Source organism: Otolemur garnettii, unplaced genomic scaffold (genome assembly GCF_000181295.1).
Source record: "Otolemur garnettii isolate 467f Iridium unplaced genomic scaffold, OtoGar3 scaffold00087, whole genome shotgun sequence".
NCBI lineage: Eukaryota > Metazoa > Chordata > Mammalia > Primates > Galagidae > Otolemur > Otolemur garnettii.
This window is the reverse complement of record NW_003852482.1, coordinates 6946742-6964869: the sequence shown is the minus strand read 5'-3', so window position 1 is coordinate 6964869 and position 18128 is coordinate 6946742. Positions and strand designations below refer to the sequence as shown.

At 54.7% G+C, this 18128-nt stretch overlaps 1 protein-coding gene across 2 annotated transcripts in view; it reads left to right on the top strand.

Annotated features, from left to right (window-relative positions):
• ASS1 (argininosuccinate synthase 1) overlaps nt 1-18128 on the top strand; it is a 50069-nt gene that overhangs the window by 2124 nt on the left and 29817 nt on the right. For both annotated transcript variants that reach the window (XM_003794898.3, XM_023516116.1), the window contains exons 2-7: nt 3542-3603; nt 5732-5841; nt 7667-7735; nt 8824-9012; nt 13808-13864; nt 15816-15890. In XM_003794898.3, coding sequence (XP_003794946.1) covers nt 5737-5841; nt 7667-7735; nt 8824-9012; nt 13808-13864; nt 15816-15890 — 495 coding nt within the window. In that variant the 5' untranslated portion in view covers nt 3542-3603; nt 5732-5736. The remainder of the gene's footprint in view (nt 1-3541; nt 3604-5731; nt 5842-7666; nt 7736-8823; nt 9013-13807; nt 13865-15815; nt 15891-18128) is intronic.

The following is an 18128-nucleotide window of genomic DNA, read 5'->3' as shown; positions in this document are numbered from 1 at the left end:
GAGAAATGACAGAAATGATAGCACCTGTGACTCTGAGCCTGGTGTCTGCTCTTGTCATTGCTCCAGCTCTGACATTTTATTTTTTATTGTGTTGTTGTTGTTGAGACAGAACCCCACCCCATGCCTTGAGCAGAGAGCAATGGCGTCATAGCTCACTGCAACCTTGGACTCGACTGTGAGCATCCTGCTGCCTCAGCCTCCAGAAGCCTCTGGGATAACAGGCGCTCACCATGCCACCCAGCTGGGTTTTTCATTTTTTTAGGAGTCGGGGTCTCACTCTCGCTAGACAAGTTTTGAACTCCTGAGCTCAAGCAATTCTCCCTCCTCAGCCTCCCCGAGTGCTGGGATTACATTTTGTAGTGGCTTTTTCCTTAGTGTTGGGTGAGCTCCCCGGCTGGCTGCCCTGTTTATTGGAAGCTGACCAGGTGGCTCTGGCTGGGGCCACAGAGGATACCAGCAAAAGCAGGCTGGCAGACAGCTTGGCATGAAGTCACTCCCCTCCCCATGTATGTCTGCTGGTGAAGGATGTCTAGGCATGTGCCTGGGAGGTGGGCACACCTGTCTTGGGCCCTCGGTGGGAGTGAGGGGAACAGCGCTGAGACTGGGGGAAGCTGAGTTGAGCCAGGGTCTGCCAGGCACCTCCCCCCGCGAGGAAGCCCAGTGTGCTTGGGTGTCAGAATGAAAAGGGCATTTAGGTTTGTTTTCTTCTTTGAGACAGTCTTCAGCTGTCACCCTGTGTAGAGTGTCATGGCGTCATAGCTCATAGCAACCTCCAATTTGGGGGCTCAAGTGATCCTCTTGCCTTAGTTTTTCTATTTTTAGTAGAGATGGGGGGGTCTCGCTTTTTGCTCAGGCTGGTCTCCAACTCATGAGCTCAAGCAGTCCACCCGCCTCAGCCTCCCAGAGTGCTAGGATTACAGGCGTGAGCCACTGCACCCGGCCTGGGCATTTAGATTTTTGTACAGATGGGGAAATTGAGGCCTAGCAAGCAAGAAACTTGCCCAAGATTAGCTGTGGTGGTGATGCCGAGAGCTGAGTACGCACACACTTGATGCCCAGCTCTGAGCTCCTTCCCCAGTGTCCTTTGGAATCCTTCCGGGCCCTGTGAAGGGCAGGCTGCTCTCACCCTGTTGGCCAATGAGCAGTCATACTCAGAGACCTTAGGCCACTGTGCTGCGGGACCAAGGAATCCATCCACCTGTCACCCAAGCCCATCAATGGAAAAGCAGATGAGAGATCAACAATTCACTTTTATTTACAGAAAAGCCAGCAATTCCAGAGAGCAAAGAGGATATCTCCCTAAAGGGCTGTTCTGCCCTCCTGCCTCCCTTTGTAACTTTTATACTCTTACAGTAAGGGCAAGTATCAGCAATGTTATCAATCCTCATACTATAGATTAAACAGATTCCTCCTCATAGATTACAAGGTTCTACAATATCCCCCTATCTTAAAGTGGTTCTCTCTTCAAAGCACTCTTCCTCTAGCCTAAGTTTATGGTTAATCAGTACTGCAGGTCTGCAGCTGGGGTGGGGAAGAAAGGGGCCAATCAGTTTGGAGCCATCAGAGGAGCAGGTATGTTGTGCTTCACGGAGGCCAGGGAGGCTGGTGCCCCACAGCTGATCTAAGTCACAGCAGAAACCCTGTGACCCTCCCAGAGTACAGGAGGTTTGTGAGGTTTGTGATCCTCCCAGAGTACAGGAGGTCACAAGACTCTGTGTCCAGGCTCCCAGCCTCATTCGGCCCTTCCAGGGCCTGTCTAGTAGCTCCCTGTATGTCATGGCTATTTAGGATAACAGTGGCTGTCATCACCTGGAACCCAGGTCTGGCGGACTTAGCTCCTGCCGTGCCCGGCTTCTGTGGATGCTCACCCATCAGTTTGCATGCTGCTCCTTCTCCTCTCCCTGTCGCTGGGTCCCCCAAATTAAATGGTCAGCTGCATTTAGTTTCTGGACTATACTGAGGCTGGGGGGTGGGGAACAGGGAGGGCAGAAACAATGCCATGTCCCGTCGCGTCCCTCTCCTAGCCCACCTGCCCAGCTTGTTTTTGTGCACACAGGCACACATAAGCAGGGACACCTGCCCTCTCTCAGGTACACACTTCTAGGTACATGCTGCCCCCCCCATACACACATAGGCACAAGAGCAGGCATGCACTCGGGCATACATGCCTGGGCACACGCACCCCTTTATACTGCCAGGCTGCAGAGGCCAAGGCTCAGAGCCCAGTGTCCTCGCCTGCAGCCTCAATGGCAGGAGGGCTCACTGGTTTCTGGATGAGCGTACAGAAGATCCAGGCCTTGTGGGGACCCCAGACCTCTCTTTCTATAGTGAGGAGCAGTCCTACCTCCAGAGGGTAGAACCAGCAGCATCATTCTGATTGCCTGCCCCATGTGTCTGGGAGATGGTCCCTGTCCCCATGGAGCTCATAGTTGGAGGAAGACAATTATTATAGAATAGGGTGTGATGTGTTCTGATGGGTGATGAGGCAAGATAGGTCACCAAGGCTGGGCAGGTGCAGGCACGAGTGGTCTGTCGCCAAGGAACCACCCTCCCCCCACTTTCTCAGCTCTAGGTGCCTTAGGGAGGGAGTATAGCAGGGCTGACTCCCAGAGTGGAATGAATCTTGGGCCAGCACCTCCTTACCCACCCCAGACTACACGTTACCCAGCACAGCCCACTGAGCCTCCCAGAGAGGGGCAGTCCTGTGCCTAGACAGTGGGCTAAGGAGCAGAGCTGATCTGGATTTGGATCCAGGCTCTGCCACTTACCAGGCAGTGAGACCTAAGGCAAGTTCTCAGTTTCCCTGTCTCTAAAATGGGGATAAGCCCAAATGGAAGAACTCATCATAGATGGGTACGTCCATCATCTTGACTGGTGATGATGTCCTTGGTGAGTCACATGCTGAAACTTGCTAAGTTAGATAGTTTAAAACTATGCAGTTTATAGTATGTTAGTGTACCTCAATAGAGTTGTTTTAAAATATACAGCAGGACTCAGCACCTGTTGCTCAGTGGTTAGCTCTGAGCTCCAAAGCTCACAGCTCCAAAGTCCACCTGACTACATGTCCAGGCTCAGTAGCTCAGGACCAGTGGCCAGAGAGGCCACTTCTCTCCAAGCTCCCATACACTGGGGCTGGTGGGTTCAAACCCGGCCCGGGCCTGCTAAACAACAATGACAACAACAACAAATAGCTGGGCATCGTGGTGGGCTACTTGGGAGGCTGAAGCAGGAGAATCGCTAAAGCCCAAAAGTTTGAGGTTGCTGTGAGCTATGACGCCCCAGCACTCTACCAAGGGTGACATAGTGAGACTCTATATCAAAAACAGTTTAAAAAATTAAAAAATAAAATATGCAGCAGGACACCCCACCACCACCATCTCTCAAATACATAAAGGTAGGCTCACACACGTTCCCTGAATGCCTCCTGGTGCAGGAAGCAAGACCAGTGTCCTGGGGCTCCTGGGCCTCCCCAGAGCTCCCACTCAGCAAGGTTATTTGTGGGGAGGCCAAGCAGACAGCTGAGCAGCTTTTGTTTTTGCAGAGTGGTTCACTGACCCGTGAAGACAGATTCTGGAAGTGGGGAACCCACACCTCTGATCCCAGGTACTTTGTAATACAAGTCTTTCCTTCCTCCCTCTCTTCCTCCTTCCCTACATCCTTGATGGCCAATTGCTTGACTGCGGTTGCCATGGGCACCAGCTGCTAGCTCCAGGGTCAGGGCCTATGGAGTCCCCAGCAGCCCAGAGCCTGGCAGGGGGTTGCATACTAAGTCCAAAGGGCAGCAGGGGCCTATAAGCCTGGGACTGGCAGGTGGTGGGCCTGTGGGGCATGCGCAAGCACATGGTCAGCTCCAAAGTCCACCCGGCTACATATCCAGGCTCTGTAGCTCAGGACCGGTGGCCTAGGGCAGCCACTTCTCCTCTCCAAGCTCCCAGGCACAGGAGGGTGCTCAGGACAAGCCTGTATCATTTCACCAGGGACGGCAGGATGACCCTCCTGGGCTCCCCTAGGTCTGTGGAGAGATACAATTTGCCCCCATAGTTTCTAATAAGGACCTCCAGGTGGCTCTGGCCTTTGTGAAACTGCAGTGGAAATGTTCCCACCCAGACACAAACATACCCTGTAAATGGGGGATGCTGGGGCCAGGTGTTCACAGGGGCTGATCAGATGGCCCTGCTGCCTGTTGGTCCTACGACCTTGGACGTATGATGTTCAATTTCCTTTTCAGCAAAGTGGGCACAGGAACAGCATCTGCTCTCAGGGCCACCTGACGAGTGCCAGGAGCCAGGGTAGGACAGAGCCATCGGGGGAGCCTCTGGCCAAAAGGACCGTGATACTGTTACTGCCCGCCACCTGTCACTGTCAGTCAATATGCAGAGATGGGGATAGGTCCACCAAACTTTGTCAGAAGGCCAGCGATTCCGGAGGACAGTGGGAGTGGCCTCTCCAAGACTGTTCTAATCTTCCATTTCCAAAATTACAGTTTTATATATAATGGTTCACAGCAAAGACCACAGTAACCCTTACTTTAAATAATAAACAGCACAACTCAGTGGCAATCTATTACAACATTTCCGATTTAAAAGTTAGTTTCCTAAACTACTCAAGATGGGCATCTTTAGGGTGGGAGCTGAAACAATAAGAGTGAGAAGCTGGAGGTGAAGGTCACTTAGGACTCCAAATGACCAGACCAGCTGTGTCATGTCCGCCTTAGCCTGACAGACTCTTATCTCATTCTCACTACACGTGTTTTCAGTACAAGGCAGGGGACCCGAGGTAGGCTGTGAAGCCTCAGTGCAGTGAGGAGTGGGGTGGGGTGGGGGCTGGCACCCCCCACCCCGGCAGGGCTGGCTCTACCATCTACGCCTCCTCCAAGTGACCCCGTTACAGGGAGGTGCTCTGTCTACCTATCCCTGTCCTCGGGCCCTCAGTTTCCTCACCTGGGCAGGGGTGGGGAGGTAGCAGTAGTTGGTCTCAGAGCCCCTCCCAACTGAGTCTCTGCAGAGTGGATGGGGACTGTGTTTCCCACCTACTTGCATCACTGTGGCTAAAATTCCAGTGAGTGAGGGTTTAGTGGGGCTCCAGGTAGAAAAGTACCTGGCAGCACCTCACTCCCCAACCCCTGCCAGCATCCAGGTCCCCTTGTGGATAGAAGCAGCACCTCATGCTGGGTCGTGCTGGGTCTGAACCCAGGGAGCCAGACCCTGTGGCTAGGAGCGCACCCCTGAGCCCTGCTGTCCCCCTACCCAGTGGAAATGATGGCTTCTGCTCCATGGGCTCATGGTTGGTGCTGGGGAGGGCACCCCACATGGGGTCCCCCTGGAGCCCTGCCTAGCACATCCATGCTGACTGGGGCATATCAGCCGCCAGAGGCAAAGCCAGGTCTCCCCACTGCCTGCTCATCCTGGCCTGACAGCTCAGCCTCAGGCGTCTTCTCTGGCTGGTGGGGACTGCCCGAAGAAAAGCCTCTCCCTGCCAGCAACAAACTCTGACATCAGCCACCCAGGCCCCTGCATGCTATGTGGGGGTGTGCAGCATGCAGGGTCAGGTTCCCTGGGGTGGCGCACAGAAAGTGACCATCCTGTTCCCCCAGTGTCAGCTTGTCCAGAGAATAAAGCTGCCCAAGGCCAAGTTGGGGGCTGGGCCTTGTGAGAACAAGAGCTGTGGGCAGGGACCGGCAGGGGTGACTGGCTGCTCCGGATCACTCATGTTCTTCCACTATTCCCCCCAGACAGGATGTCCAGCAAAGGCTCAGTGGTTCTGGCCTATAGTGGCGGCCTGGACACCTCCTGCATCCTCGTGTGGCTGAAGGAACAAGGCTACGATGTCATTGCTTACCTGGTAGGGAGGAGCCGGCATGTCTGTCCTGCTTGTCCATGCCTGTCTGTCCATTCAGCCTGTCCTTGCCAGCTTCTGTCCAGGTGTCTGCCTGTCTGCTTGCTGTCACCTGTCCAAGCCTGCCTCCCTGCTCTAAGCCTTTCTCAGCTGTAGCTAGGAAAATAGCTTCTCATCATGCGACATTACTTTCTTCATCTGAGAAATGGACATCCTCCAGATACCTTCCTAAGCTGGGGACAGTTAGGGGGAAAAACACAGAATTGACTTTGGCAGTGCTGTTGGGCCAGGCTGCTTAGAGAGAGGCCATGGGCTGGGAGCTGCTGCAGGCCGCGGAGGCCCTGTCAGCCTCCAGCCTCTACTAATTCAGCAACAATTATAGAGTCCTAAGCTGGAAGGATTCCATGTCACCTAGTTCTGGGAAGGCAGATAGGTCACAGGTAACAGGTGATGTGTTGTGCCACTCCCCACCCAGGGTCTATCCCAGTCATCCCTGATCAAAACAGCTTTGCTTCTGGTGAACCTGGACGCAGCCTCTAAATCCTTCTCCACGTTGCTGTACTCATCAGGACTCCTGGTTGCAAATTTTAGAAATTCCACTCTAACTGAAGCAAAAAAGAAACAGCAAACAACAAAACAGGTCTTGGCTCATGTAACGGAGAGGTCCAGGGGTATGAGGGCCGGAAGGGGTATGAGGGCCGGATCCAGGCGCTTCTCCACATCTGTCTCTCGCTTTACCTGGCTTCACACCTGGCTTCTCCACAGGGAGACAAGGCTGCCCACAGGCCCTCATTCACCATTGTGGCCTAGGGACTCGCACTGGCCAGAGTCACTTTAGTCACCACAGCTGAGTCACGGGCGGTGGGCTTGGGTCATGGCCTGCTCCTCCAGTGAGTCAGAGATGGGATTTACTCCGGTTGGTCCCTGTAGAAAGGGGTCCAGGAAAGAAGGTCCTGTCCCCAGAAGGAGCAAGGATAGGTTTGGGCAGATAAAAGTTAACTGTTGCCAAGAGTGTTTTTTTCTAGTCAATATGCCACATCTAACGGTGCCCAAAGCCCTTGACGTTCAGGTGGGGGAATGTGAGGCTCTGGGGGCCAGTCAGAGCTTGGAGTTGGCAGTCTAGACCCCTGGGCCACCCACCTGGCCGACTTAGAAGTGAGTGAGACTTCAGACAAGCACCTACTGGGCTCTGGACAGATTCCAGAGTCTGGCGAGCAGCACACAGGGAGGAAGTCTCTAGGCACAGACCAGTCAGCGGGAAACATGTCCCGGCCTAGACAGAAGCCATGGAAAAGGGGCCAGGGCTCCAGAGCCAGGGACTCCTGAGCATGGGCCTCTCAGCCTCCTGCCCCCGCAGCTGCCTCAGGATGGCCAAGTCACTTCCCTTGGCCGTGTTGGTGAGCTGGAAGCCTAGAAGTTCCTGACAAGCTAAGAGTTGCCCTTAGGGCTCCCTGAGTTTGCTATAAGAGATAGGTGGGTTCCAGAGGAAACAGGCTTTCCAGTAATGGCAGTGAACGCTTGTGTCCCAGCAGCCTGTGTGGCCAGGGCCAGGCTCAGCCAGTCCTCTACCCCATAGAAACGACTTCTCAGCAAGAATCAGTATCCAATCCCCAGGATTAGCTCCTGGAAGTTTCCCAACCTCTCCAGACCTTGGGCTATGCCCTTTTTCCTCCTTGCTGTGACCTGGGTTGTCAAGTGCAAGCCACCTCTGAAGGACGTCTGTGTATGGAAAGTCCTTGCTCAGGGCTCTCCCCAGAGCCTGGTGGGCTGTGGTCTCTCTCAGTCTCTTTTCTGTCTGGGCTGATGGGGCCTCTGTGCTTCTGCTCCCCAGGCCAACATTGGCCAGAAAGAAGACTTTGAGGAAGCCAGGAAGAAGGCACTGAAACTCGGAGCCAAGAAGGTACCAAATGGGAGGCAGAGTTGGGCCTGGGAGTGGGGCAAGGGCATGGAGGGACAGCATGGGTGCTCCTGCCCCAGAGCTCCCCTCTCCTGCATCCCTTCTAGTTTGTCTCCTATCTCCAAGAGTCTGAGATCAGTCATTCAGACTGAGTTTTGACCATATTCTGTCTATCAATCTGATGTTCTGTGAAAAACGTGGCTAGTTTAGCTGGTAACTCAAATATTACACATAATTTTCCTTTATTCTTCAGACTGTGGCAAAAGAGCTTCATGTGCATTTCACATTTCATACTCCAGGGTTGAGATTCAGTAAAAGTAAACATTTTGCCTCTCCACTGGGGCTGTTCGTAAGTGAAACTTGTCCCATGAGGGTATGGCATGCATACAGTGATTATGAAAACAGTTTGGGGAAGGCACCAGCCCCTGGCTCCATCATTGCTTTGCACCATCAGTACAAATGTCAACATGGTGAAAACAGCAAATAAGTAGCATTATTAATCATGCGTGCACTCAGAGTCTTCCTGAAAGGAGACCTCCCTGGATGTCTACGTTTTAAGTGCCATTCCTCCAGATCAGGGTTTCTCACCCGTGGCACTGTTTACACATGGCTGGCTGTCCTGTGCATTGCAGGGTGTCTAGCAGAATTCCTGGCCTTTACCCACCAGATGCCAGAATCGCTGCCCCACCCCCTGATCTGGCAGTTGTGACAACCAAAAATATCTCCAGATATTGCCAAATGCCTCCTAGGGGACAAAACCATCCCTGGTTGAGAGCTGCTGCTCTCGATCCTGGGTGGCAACTAAATTCCATCTTGTTGGGAGGGATTTAGGAGCCATATCCAGTGTCAGCTAGATGGTGTACCAGGATTGATTAGAAATGTCTGCAGGAGGGAGAGTAACAGTGGGATATGCTGAGATCCATGAATGACAGCTGCTGCAGACGCAGAAGGAAAAGTGGGGACACAGCTTACTATGATCCATGGCGGGTGTCGGCCCTGATGCAGGCCACCTGAGCCCCTGGGCCTCTGCATTCTGACTGGGCTCTGTCCTTGCTGAACATGGGCTCCCCTCACGGTCTCCTCTCTCACAGGTGTTCATTGAGGATGTCACCAAGGAGTTTGTGGAGGAGTTCATCTGGCCCGCTGTCCAGTCCAGTGCACTGTATGAGGACCGCTACCTCCTGGGGACCTCGCTTGCCAGGCCCTGCATTGCCCGCAAACAGGTGGAAATTGCCCAGCGGGAAGGGGCCAAGTATGTGTCTCACGGCGCCACAGGAAAGGTGAGGCACAGTGACAGAGGCACCTGGGGAGGGCCAGGCAAGGGAGAAGGAGGCAAGAGCCCTGTGAGGGAGACCAGACAATGACCCTCGAGCAGTTTGGGGTTGTGCCTCCAGTACGTTAAACAACGTACAGCAGGCAGGCTGGTTTTGTCAAGACCCCAATGAGAAAGAGAAGGACAGCTTCTCCCCACGCCCTGTATGCTGGGAGTGCTGACTATTCCAAGCCCTCACAACTGCTCCTTGCTGTGGGAGCTATGTCACCCCATTTGGCAGACCTGTGCTGAGGCTCTGGAACATCGTCATCAAGGTCACTGAGTCACTGTGGGATGTAGTGAAAAGAATTGGAAGCCCCGAGTTGGCAGAGCAGGTTCAAACTCCCAGCTCTGCTGCTGCCTCAGGGCAGGCGCCCTGCCCTTTCTGAGCCTCAGTTTCTTCATTTGCAAAATGGGGGCCACACCCCATCTTAGTTTCTTGGGGCTGCAGTAACAACATGTCACAAACTACAGATTAAATACAAGCGTATTATTTCACAGTTTTGGAGACCAGAGGTCCAAACTCAGGGTGTCACAGCCACACTCCCTGTGGCACCAGGAAGGATCCTTCCAGGCCTCTCCAGCTTTTGCCAGCTGTTGTACCATCCTCTTGTCCTCTATCCAAAGCCATCTCCTCCCTGTGCCCCCACATCGTCTTCCCTCTGTGTGTGTATCTCTGTGTTCGCATTGTCCCTTTTCATAGGGACCCCCGTCTTGGGGATGAAGGCCCACCCTAATGACTTCATCTTTCTGTTGTTTGTTTTGAGACAGAGTCTCACTAATGTTGCCCTTAGTAGAGTGCTGTGGCATCACAGCTCACAGCAACCTCAAACTTTTGGGCTTAACTGATTCTCTTGTCTCAGCTTCCGAAGTAGCTGGGACTACAGGCACATGTCACAACACCTGGCTATTTTTCTGTTGCAATTGTCATTGTTGGTTTGCTCGCCTGGCCTGGGTTCAAACCTGCCACCCTCAGTGTATGTGGCTGGTGCTGTAACCACTGTGCTGTGGGCACCAAGCACTTAATGACTTCATCTTAACCTAACTGCCTCTGTGAAGACCAAGTGAGGCCCCACTCTGAGGTGCTGGCATCTAGGACTTGCACCTCTCTTTCTGGGGGACATAATTCACCCCATCATACCCCCTGCCTCTGGCCTGTGTGCACTACTGCAGACTGAAGGGGAACCCTGGAGGGCAAGAGGCAGGAAAGCCCTCAGCATGCCACCCAGCAGACGGCAGCCCTTAGGAACAAGGTTTCTTCACAATACAGCAACCGGCAGGGATGTTTTTATAAAGACTCTCAAGTCATGAGCTCTCACAGGCTGAGAGCCTTGTGCAAGAGTTGGCTGCTTAAGAACCCCACAGTCAGAAGGCTCTGAACTTCCCCGTGACAGGGAGCTTACTACCTCACCTGCCCCAGGCTGGTGGTAGAGGTGCTGATGGTAGGAGCAGACCCTGGTCACTGTGGCCCAGGGACACACAGCTAAGGTTAAGTAGGAAGAGGCGTGATCTGAGGGCGGCCTTGCAAACAGCCACCTACCAGGATGGCACTAGTCATGCACTCGTTTATTTGCTTGGGTGCTAGTTCAGCAAGCTTGTAGCAGTGGCTGTAAGGCTGGGCGCCAGCTGGGCACCAGCGTGCTGTTGAATTTCTCAGGCTTGTGTGCCCTTGGGGAGCCTGTGTCTTAGCAAGCAAGGGGGAGGAGAGCAGATGCAAGGTGGGGAGCGAGAGGGTGCCAGGTCCAAAGCTTGGCACATAGTGAACACTCAGTGGAGCAAGTATCTTGATGCTGAGATTGTCAGACCGGTTCTGGGGACAGATACAAAGTCATCGATAACAAATGTCAGTGCATAATAAACAAAGCCCCTCAAACCATCTTATCTGCCTGGGTGGAATGAGCTGGGCAGCAAGCTCCCCATCCCAGGAGACATTCAAGTGGAGGCCTGGGGATCAGGACTCTGGAAGGGTCCTGCCCAGAGAAGATCCCTCCAACAGTACAGTTAAGGTTCATTTTGGCAGCACTCAGGGCTTGTGAAATGAGTAGGAGTGTGTGTGTGCGTGGGGAGGGGGTGTACCCTGGCTTGGGCGCCCTCCCACTTGTCCAGGGAGAGACGCACCCCTCCCCCCTCGCACCATCCCACAAGCAACTGAGACAACTGTGCATGTCTCCATATGGCCACCAGAGGGAGCCACAGGCTTACATTTGAGGCGTTTGGGCTGACTCAGGGGAGGCTCTGCCTGGGGTCCTCTGCACCCGGCCCTGGCCTGCAGGGCGGAGTCCTGGAAGGATGCCCTCTGTGGCAGTAGCAGCTAGATACTAGGTGGCATCCCACATTCACACTTGGGCCACAGGAGGGATAGTCAGACTCCAGTCATCACTGGGGCCTCCAAGTCCAAAAGCGGGAAGGCCACCTGGGATGCCAGGAGCCTGTGCCAGCCTGGCTCTGCCACCTCTTCTGGAGGGTTGACAGGCCCAGTATTTCCATACCTCAGTTTCCAGTTGGGTATAGTACCTGAGAAAGCCCCCAGCAGCCTGTCTGGAGACAATTTCCAGTAACTGCAGGCACGAGTGGGAAGGACCAAGAAGGCTGGGGGCAGGCAGGAGCCGTCCCCTGGGAGCCATTTGGCTGCAGGAGTTTATTTGCTCACTCTGTGGCTGGCTGTCCTCTGCACACTGGGCACCATCACAGGATGGGCCTTTGGGCTCAGGGAGGGTGACACCAGTGTGTCCAGGGGCAGCAAAACTTAGCCAGTGACGCTGGGGGAAGGGCAAACTGGCCTCCAGGAACAGCCCACGAGGCCTGGATGCTGGGCAGCCCCTTCCCTGTGGCCCCACAGATAGCACCTGGCATAGAAATTGAGCCACATTCTCACCTTCCAGGGCCTGCTGCCAGCCTGGCCCCACCTAAACAGAGAACAGTGCAGAGAGCAGCCCCCTCCCAGGGTCTCCCTCCCCCCAGTTTGGGGAGAGGGGCCTAGAAATACGAGCCTGAGACTCTGGCAGGGGCACAGCTAGGGGGCAGGAGTTTTGTAAATGGTGCCATCTGTATGGCTGTCCCAGGGCAGATGGGAAAGCCCCAGGCCCTGCAGTCCCAGCGGGCCCATGCTCACGTGTGTTTACACATGTGTGCTCACATATCAACATGTGGACACACGTGTGTGAGACACTGCATCCCCCTTGGCTAGGGGAGCTTCCCTGTGCTGGGGCCTTGGGGTCAGGGAAGATAGGACTGGCTTCTGGGAGGGCAGAGCTGGAGCCCAGGAAGCCGTCTGTTTGGCTTCTTCCTGGGTCTCTGGCTCCTGAACAGATGGGTGTCCCCATGGTGGCATCTGGAGGGGCAGATAGCAGCCCACCTGGGCCCAGCCTGGGAGGCACAAGCCGCTTTTGTGTAGGGGAAATGTGAAGCCATGGGGGAATGGCAGGATAGGCAGCACTCCTCATCACAGATCCAAATGAGGCTGCCTCTTATCATAGCTGCCACTGCTGCAGAACGGGGCTGGCCATGGGGCTTGGGCTGTGGCCACCCTGCATCTCACCTCGGTTTCCCTATCCATGATATGGGTTAATAGTGGAACCCGCTCTCAGTGGGGTCATCATGCACCTGAGTGGAACTGCTAGGTTGGGTGCATTTGCTGTGTGACCCTGATCAAGCAGCTTCACCTCTCTAAGCTTCTCTTTCTCACCTGTAAAACAAGGTTAAGAGTCCCACTGTCTCTTGTGGCTCTCCAAGTGACAGCGCGTAGTAAGTGCTCAGTAGAGAAACTGGATGGTGAGCAGGGCTGGCCCCAGGGGTGTGGAGAGGCGCGCCCACCACACGCAGCTCTGGCTCTGCGGAGAGAGGCTGGAGCCTGTACTTCCCTGTTGCCTGCCCAGACTCTGGAAAATGACATGTTATTCCCGCCGCTGCCTCGCTGTGCCGTGCAGTTTTCACAGTAGGCGAAAGGTCCCTCTGTTATTTCCACAGTGCTTAAGTCTCCCTTGGGCCACCAGCCAACGGGAAGCAGGCAGGGCGTGGGCAACTTTGTGCTCCCTGGGCTCCAGCTGGCCTGGCCGAGGCCAGCGCCCACCCTCTGCCCTCCTCGTCACCGTCAGTATGGTCAGCAGCAGGGGCTGTGTCTGGGCACTGGCAGCTCAGGTGGGGGCGGGGTGACTCTGCTTGATAGCAGAAGGTACAGGCTAGGAGGGCACCTACCCTGGCTATTGTCCTTGAGGTCTTTTCCCTCTCTGGGCCTCAGTTTCCCTGTCTGTGCAAAGAGGAACTGAGGAGTAAAAGGCCCTTCAGGTCATCTGATTCCATCTCTGTCCCTCACTCAGCCATTGCAGAGATGAGGAAACCAAGGCTGACTCCCAGTGTCATGGGCATGGGGATCAAAGCACCCGAGTGCCCAGGCCCCGGAGGGAGCTTGGTCTCCCATCTGCGACGGGGTCGTCAGGCAAGTGGGAGACCGTCAGAAAGAGCCTCATGTGGGCAGCTCAGGGGCAGTCTAGACAAGGACCTAGGCCTTCAGGGTCCCTGTCCCCATTCTGTGGACTGAACTGTGTACCCACATAGTGACACATGAGCACACCCTACCCTGCAGGTTCCCAGACATCACACCTCTTCTGCGGCATATCTGCACGTGTGTGGCCTCTGTGCACATCCTGCACGTGTGCACACTCCACCTTCCAAGTCTCTGCCATGTGCTGCCCCTGGCCCTATGCCCTCCCCAGACCCCAGACCTCCATATTATGACTTCTGACACCCTGTGTTCCTTATTTCAGGGGAATGATCAGGTCCGGTTTGAGCTCTCCTGCTACTCGCTGGCCCCTCAGATTAAGGTAGGATGTTGCTGCTCCTCCAAGGGTCAGGTTCGGGATTCTGGGAGGTTCTACAGGACAGGGAGGATGTGCTACTGAATCTTCCCTGTGCTGGGGGTGCTCATCCAGTGGCCCTTCTGCCAGGCACACCACTCTCTTTCTGGCCTTCATTCTTCCCAGAGGTACTGTCCAGGTGCCTGGATGGTCCAGAGCACTGGACAGAGAATGCTGCTGCCTGTCAGCACGCCTCATGCACCCAGGTCACTGAGCCCAGTGTCCTCAGTGTTCCTTGGGTATAAGCCAGAGTGGCCCTGGGCCATGGTCACCGATTTCTGAACTGCCTGGAGCCCTCTCAGCCCTGGTCAAGGTCACCCAGCTATGCCCTGGCTCTCTACTGGCCACCCGTGCCTGACCCCTGTCTATTCACGAACAAGCGGGTACATTCAGTGCCTGCTGAGGGCCTCTGGGGCAGGCCCCAGGGCAAGGCTGCAGTGGCAGTGCCCGTGACCATAGTTCCTGAGCCAGGCAGTGCAGAGCAGCAGAACTATGACACACCACCAAGGCAAGCCCCATGTGTACGTTCCAGTTTTTTTTAGCAGCCAGTATTAAAAAAGTAAAATAGAAAAAAACAGGTAACGTCACTTTAATAACATATTTTATTGAGCCCCATGTACCCAAAATGTTATTCAATATGTAATCAATGTAAAGAAAATTATGAATAGGATGGTACATTTTTTTTCTGTCCTGGGTTTTCCACACCCAGCGTGGGCTGCACGTGGGCAGCACATCTCAGGTGCTTGGCACGTGGCTGCCACGGCAGGCAGCACAAACCTGGACTGAGCTCCCTTGAGACCCCTTTCAGCTAAAGTTCTGGAAGATTTGCTCCTTCTCCAGCACCCAGGGGACTCTAAGGCATCTCCATCTTTTTTCCTTTTAGTAGAATATTTTCCCTGTCCCTTTAACCGGCCAGCCGCTGCTGGGGACAAGAGAGGCCTGGAGGGGAGCAGTAATGCGCTCTAATGATCTATTTTGACCCCAAACGCCAAGCTGCCACACAGCCCTGGACGGTAGCCGTAGCCGCTTGTTGGCTTGCCACAGGCCCAGCGGCCAGGCTCAGGGGCCTCCCTCAGTTCCCACAGCAGGCTGGGGGGGTTCAGGGGGACTGGTTTCCAGGTCTTTGTCTCAGAGGCCGAGCCCTGAACCTGGGATAGGACTAGGGGCAGAGGTCCAGGCTGGTCTCCAGGGGCCAGGAAGAGGGCCAGGGTTCTGATGGGAGCAGGCCAAGGGCCGGGGTGAGGAGCAAGCAGGCCCTTCTAGGCCACCTGCCACTGCCCAGCTCCCCAGCTGGGAAACCAAACTGGCTCCTCTGTACGTGTGCAGCGCGCCTCATGCACCCAGGTCACTGAGCCCAGAGGCAGGGCCCTATGGCAGTGAAGGCAGTGAAACTCTTCAGTCCCTGAGTTTCTCAGGCTTGTGGGGCTCAAGGGGAATGAGGGTGAGGGGTGAGGACCAAGTCAGGCTTGGACTCTTCCCAACTCCTCTCCCTGACTCACCCAGAGCAGCCGTGGGGTGGGGTGCAAGATGAGGGGATAGATGATAGATGAGGGTAGCAGGTGCCATCTCTGGGCCCATGAGACCCAAACTGGTTCAATCCCTCAGGTCTCAGTTTGGGAGACTGAGGTCCAGAGGGGCAGGAAACCCCCAGGACACACAGCCTTTCTGCTATGGAGTTTGAGCCTCTACAAAGCCACGCCCCCACATGGCAGCCTGTGTCTTCTCCTACTTAAGGGGTCTCCCTGCCCGCCCCCCCTACAGACCACATCCTCCCCAGGACATTCATGAGACCCCTAGGTGGCCACTGGAGCCAGGCCCTCCTCCCAGACAGGCCAGCTATGCAGCTTGTGAGCTGGGAGAGGCCAGCAGCTTGGCCCTCTTGCCCTTCCCTAGTCCTCATCCCTCTCCCTGTGTCCAGGTCATCGCTCCCTGGAGGATGCCTGAATTCTACAACCGCTTCAAGGGCCGCAATGACCTGATGGAATATGCAAAGGTAAGATCTGCACCACCAGGCTTTCCCCTCCTGCCCCACCCCCACCCCAGGAGGCACAGTCTTGCTCTGGGGCTGTCTGGGCCAGTGGCCCAGGCCAGGACTGGTCCCCATGTGATGGGAGATTGAACCTCTGCTCTAGCTGATCCCCCAGGTGGCACCTGGCCCCACAGAGGTGTGGCCTCTGCAGGCCCCTTGCCTGGGTGGGACATCTCCAAAGCAAGTCCCTCATCTACCAAGCCAAAGGGCACTAGGCTCACTCTCCTGCCCCGGAGGCGACCAGAACCCCCACCCCACCCCCACCCCTGTCACCGCCACCTCTGAGGTGTGCATCTTGGCATGTGTCACTTGAAGGACGGGGGGGGGGGGCGGGGAGTTTGATCAAGAGGCTGTTCTCCTAGTTACCTGGTGCTAATTGTCCCTGGCATTTACCCCAGAACGGTTACACTCAGAGGGGCAGGAGCAAACAAAGCCTTCTGTGCTGCCTGCCCCTTTTGAAGTACAAGTTGCAATAAAACATATTAGAAGTTTTGCATCAAGATCCTTAGCTGCTCCCCAGGGCACCTTTCTTTTTAGCGACTCGATGGCAGCCCTTGACAAACAGCCTCAATCAATCAGACGGGAAAGCAACGCAGCGCACACACGAGAAAATTGCTCAGGTTTTTAAATAGCAGTCGCTGGGGCTGGCTGTGAGCTCTCGCTTCCACCAAGGTGCCGCATGGCAGGGGACGCGGCGGGGACACAGCCCTGCCCCTCCGCCAGCATCCCATTAAGACCTGGAGTGCTGGGAGGAAAGACCTTCTTTACCATCTGTTGTTTTATACTTAAGAGGGGAGTTTGCAGGAGCAAGCCCATATGTTGCCAAACAAATTGTCAAATAGCAGAGCTATTAGCGAGTGGGTTACCGAGGGATTTCCCCCCCTTGTCTCTTGATGATACAAACATGAAGCATGTTCCAGGTTTAAGAATAATGAATTGGAACCCCCACCCAGCGCCACTGTCACGCCTCGAGTCGCAGTTAGACAGAGGGTGGGGTTGACCCTCGCATTGCCTTCCATTTCCTTTAAGCCCCCAGACAAAAGCGGCTCTTGGTTTTCCCAGAAAAGATGAATTTCAGGAGTGCGTGGCCCTCCGCCCCAGGTTTGGGGATGAGGCATTCAGCCTCTATCCCGAATAACCTTTTGAACGGAAAACTTTGCCAGGGGAAGATGAACCCCACCCAGTCTCAGAGATGGGTATCTGAACTGAGCTGTGACATTCTAGAAGGGAGGCCGAGGCAGTATTTCTGTACCCAGGAAATGACCAAAATAACTGAGCAGCAATATTAGGCTTTGTCCAAAATTCAGACGCAGCCAGGGTAAGAGACAGATGAGAGAAAAATCAATTGGGCTTTGAAAATCTCTGCTTTCAAGACCCATGAGGAGCCAAGGCCAAAAGGTACTCAGTGAGACTCAGAAAAAATACCCATTTGCCTCACTTTCTACCTCCCCACAAACCCATCACCCAGGCAACAAACACCCAGAACCACCCAATCCGTATCACTGTCACCATAACTGATTTTTTAAAAAGACAAAAGTATAAGGTGGGAGCTGGAAGCAGGGCAGTCTCCTGTCTGTGCCCTTGGGGGGTTGGGTTTGCTGTACTCAACTGCTGTAGGAGTTTGAGGGGGTCTTCAGGACAAAGGGGGGCTGGGTGACAGAAATCTCTCTGGTCTTGGGATGGTCACTGTGTTGGCTCTTCCTTCCTTCTCTCCTGCCTTCTCTCCCTCCATGATGGAGGCCCCCTGGGAAAGAGAGAAGCAGGGGAGCTGGCCGACTGCTTGTCGTAGCCCCTAGTGGCTCAGGGAGGATCGTGACCTGTAGGCCACCGGGATGTTTCTGTGGGCCCAGCCCACTCCCCAGTCCCCCAGTGCAAGGTCTGGGTCGCCACACCTGGCAAACATGCTGGGAAGGAAGACAAGGCTGATGTGTAGATTTGACTCTGGGCAACTTTGGGGGAGGACAAATGAGCCCCTCAACATTGAGCAGCCTCAAATGGGGTGCTATCATTTGCTCATGCAATTTAAAATGAAGAATCTACAAATTCTAGGGTAGATGGTGGGCTGTTCTATTAAAATGAGTCTCCTGGCTTTAAAAAAATAAAAAAGTGGAGGGTTTCAGCCTGTTTTTTTTTTTTTAAAGACTTACTTTGTCACCCTTAGTAGAGTGCTGTGGCATCACAGCTCACAGCAACCTCCAACTC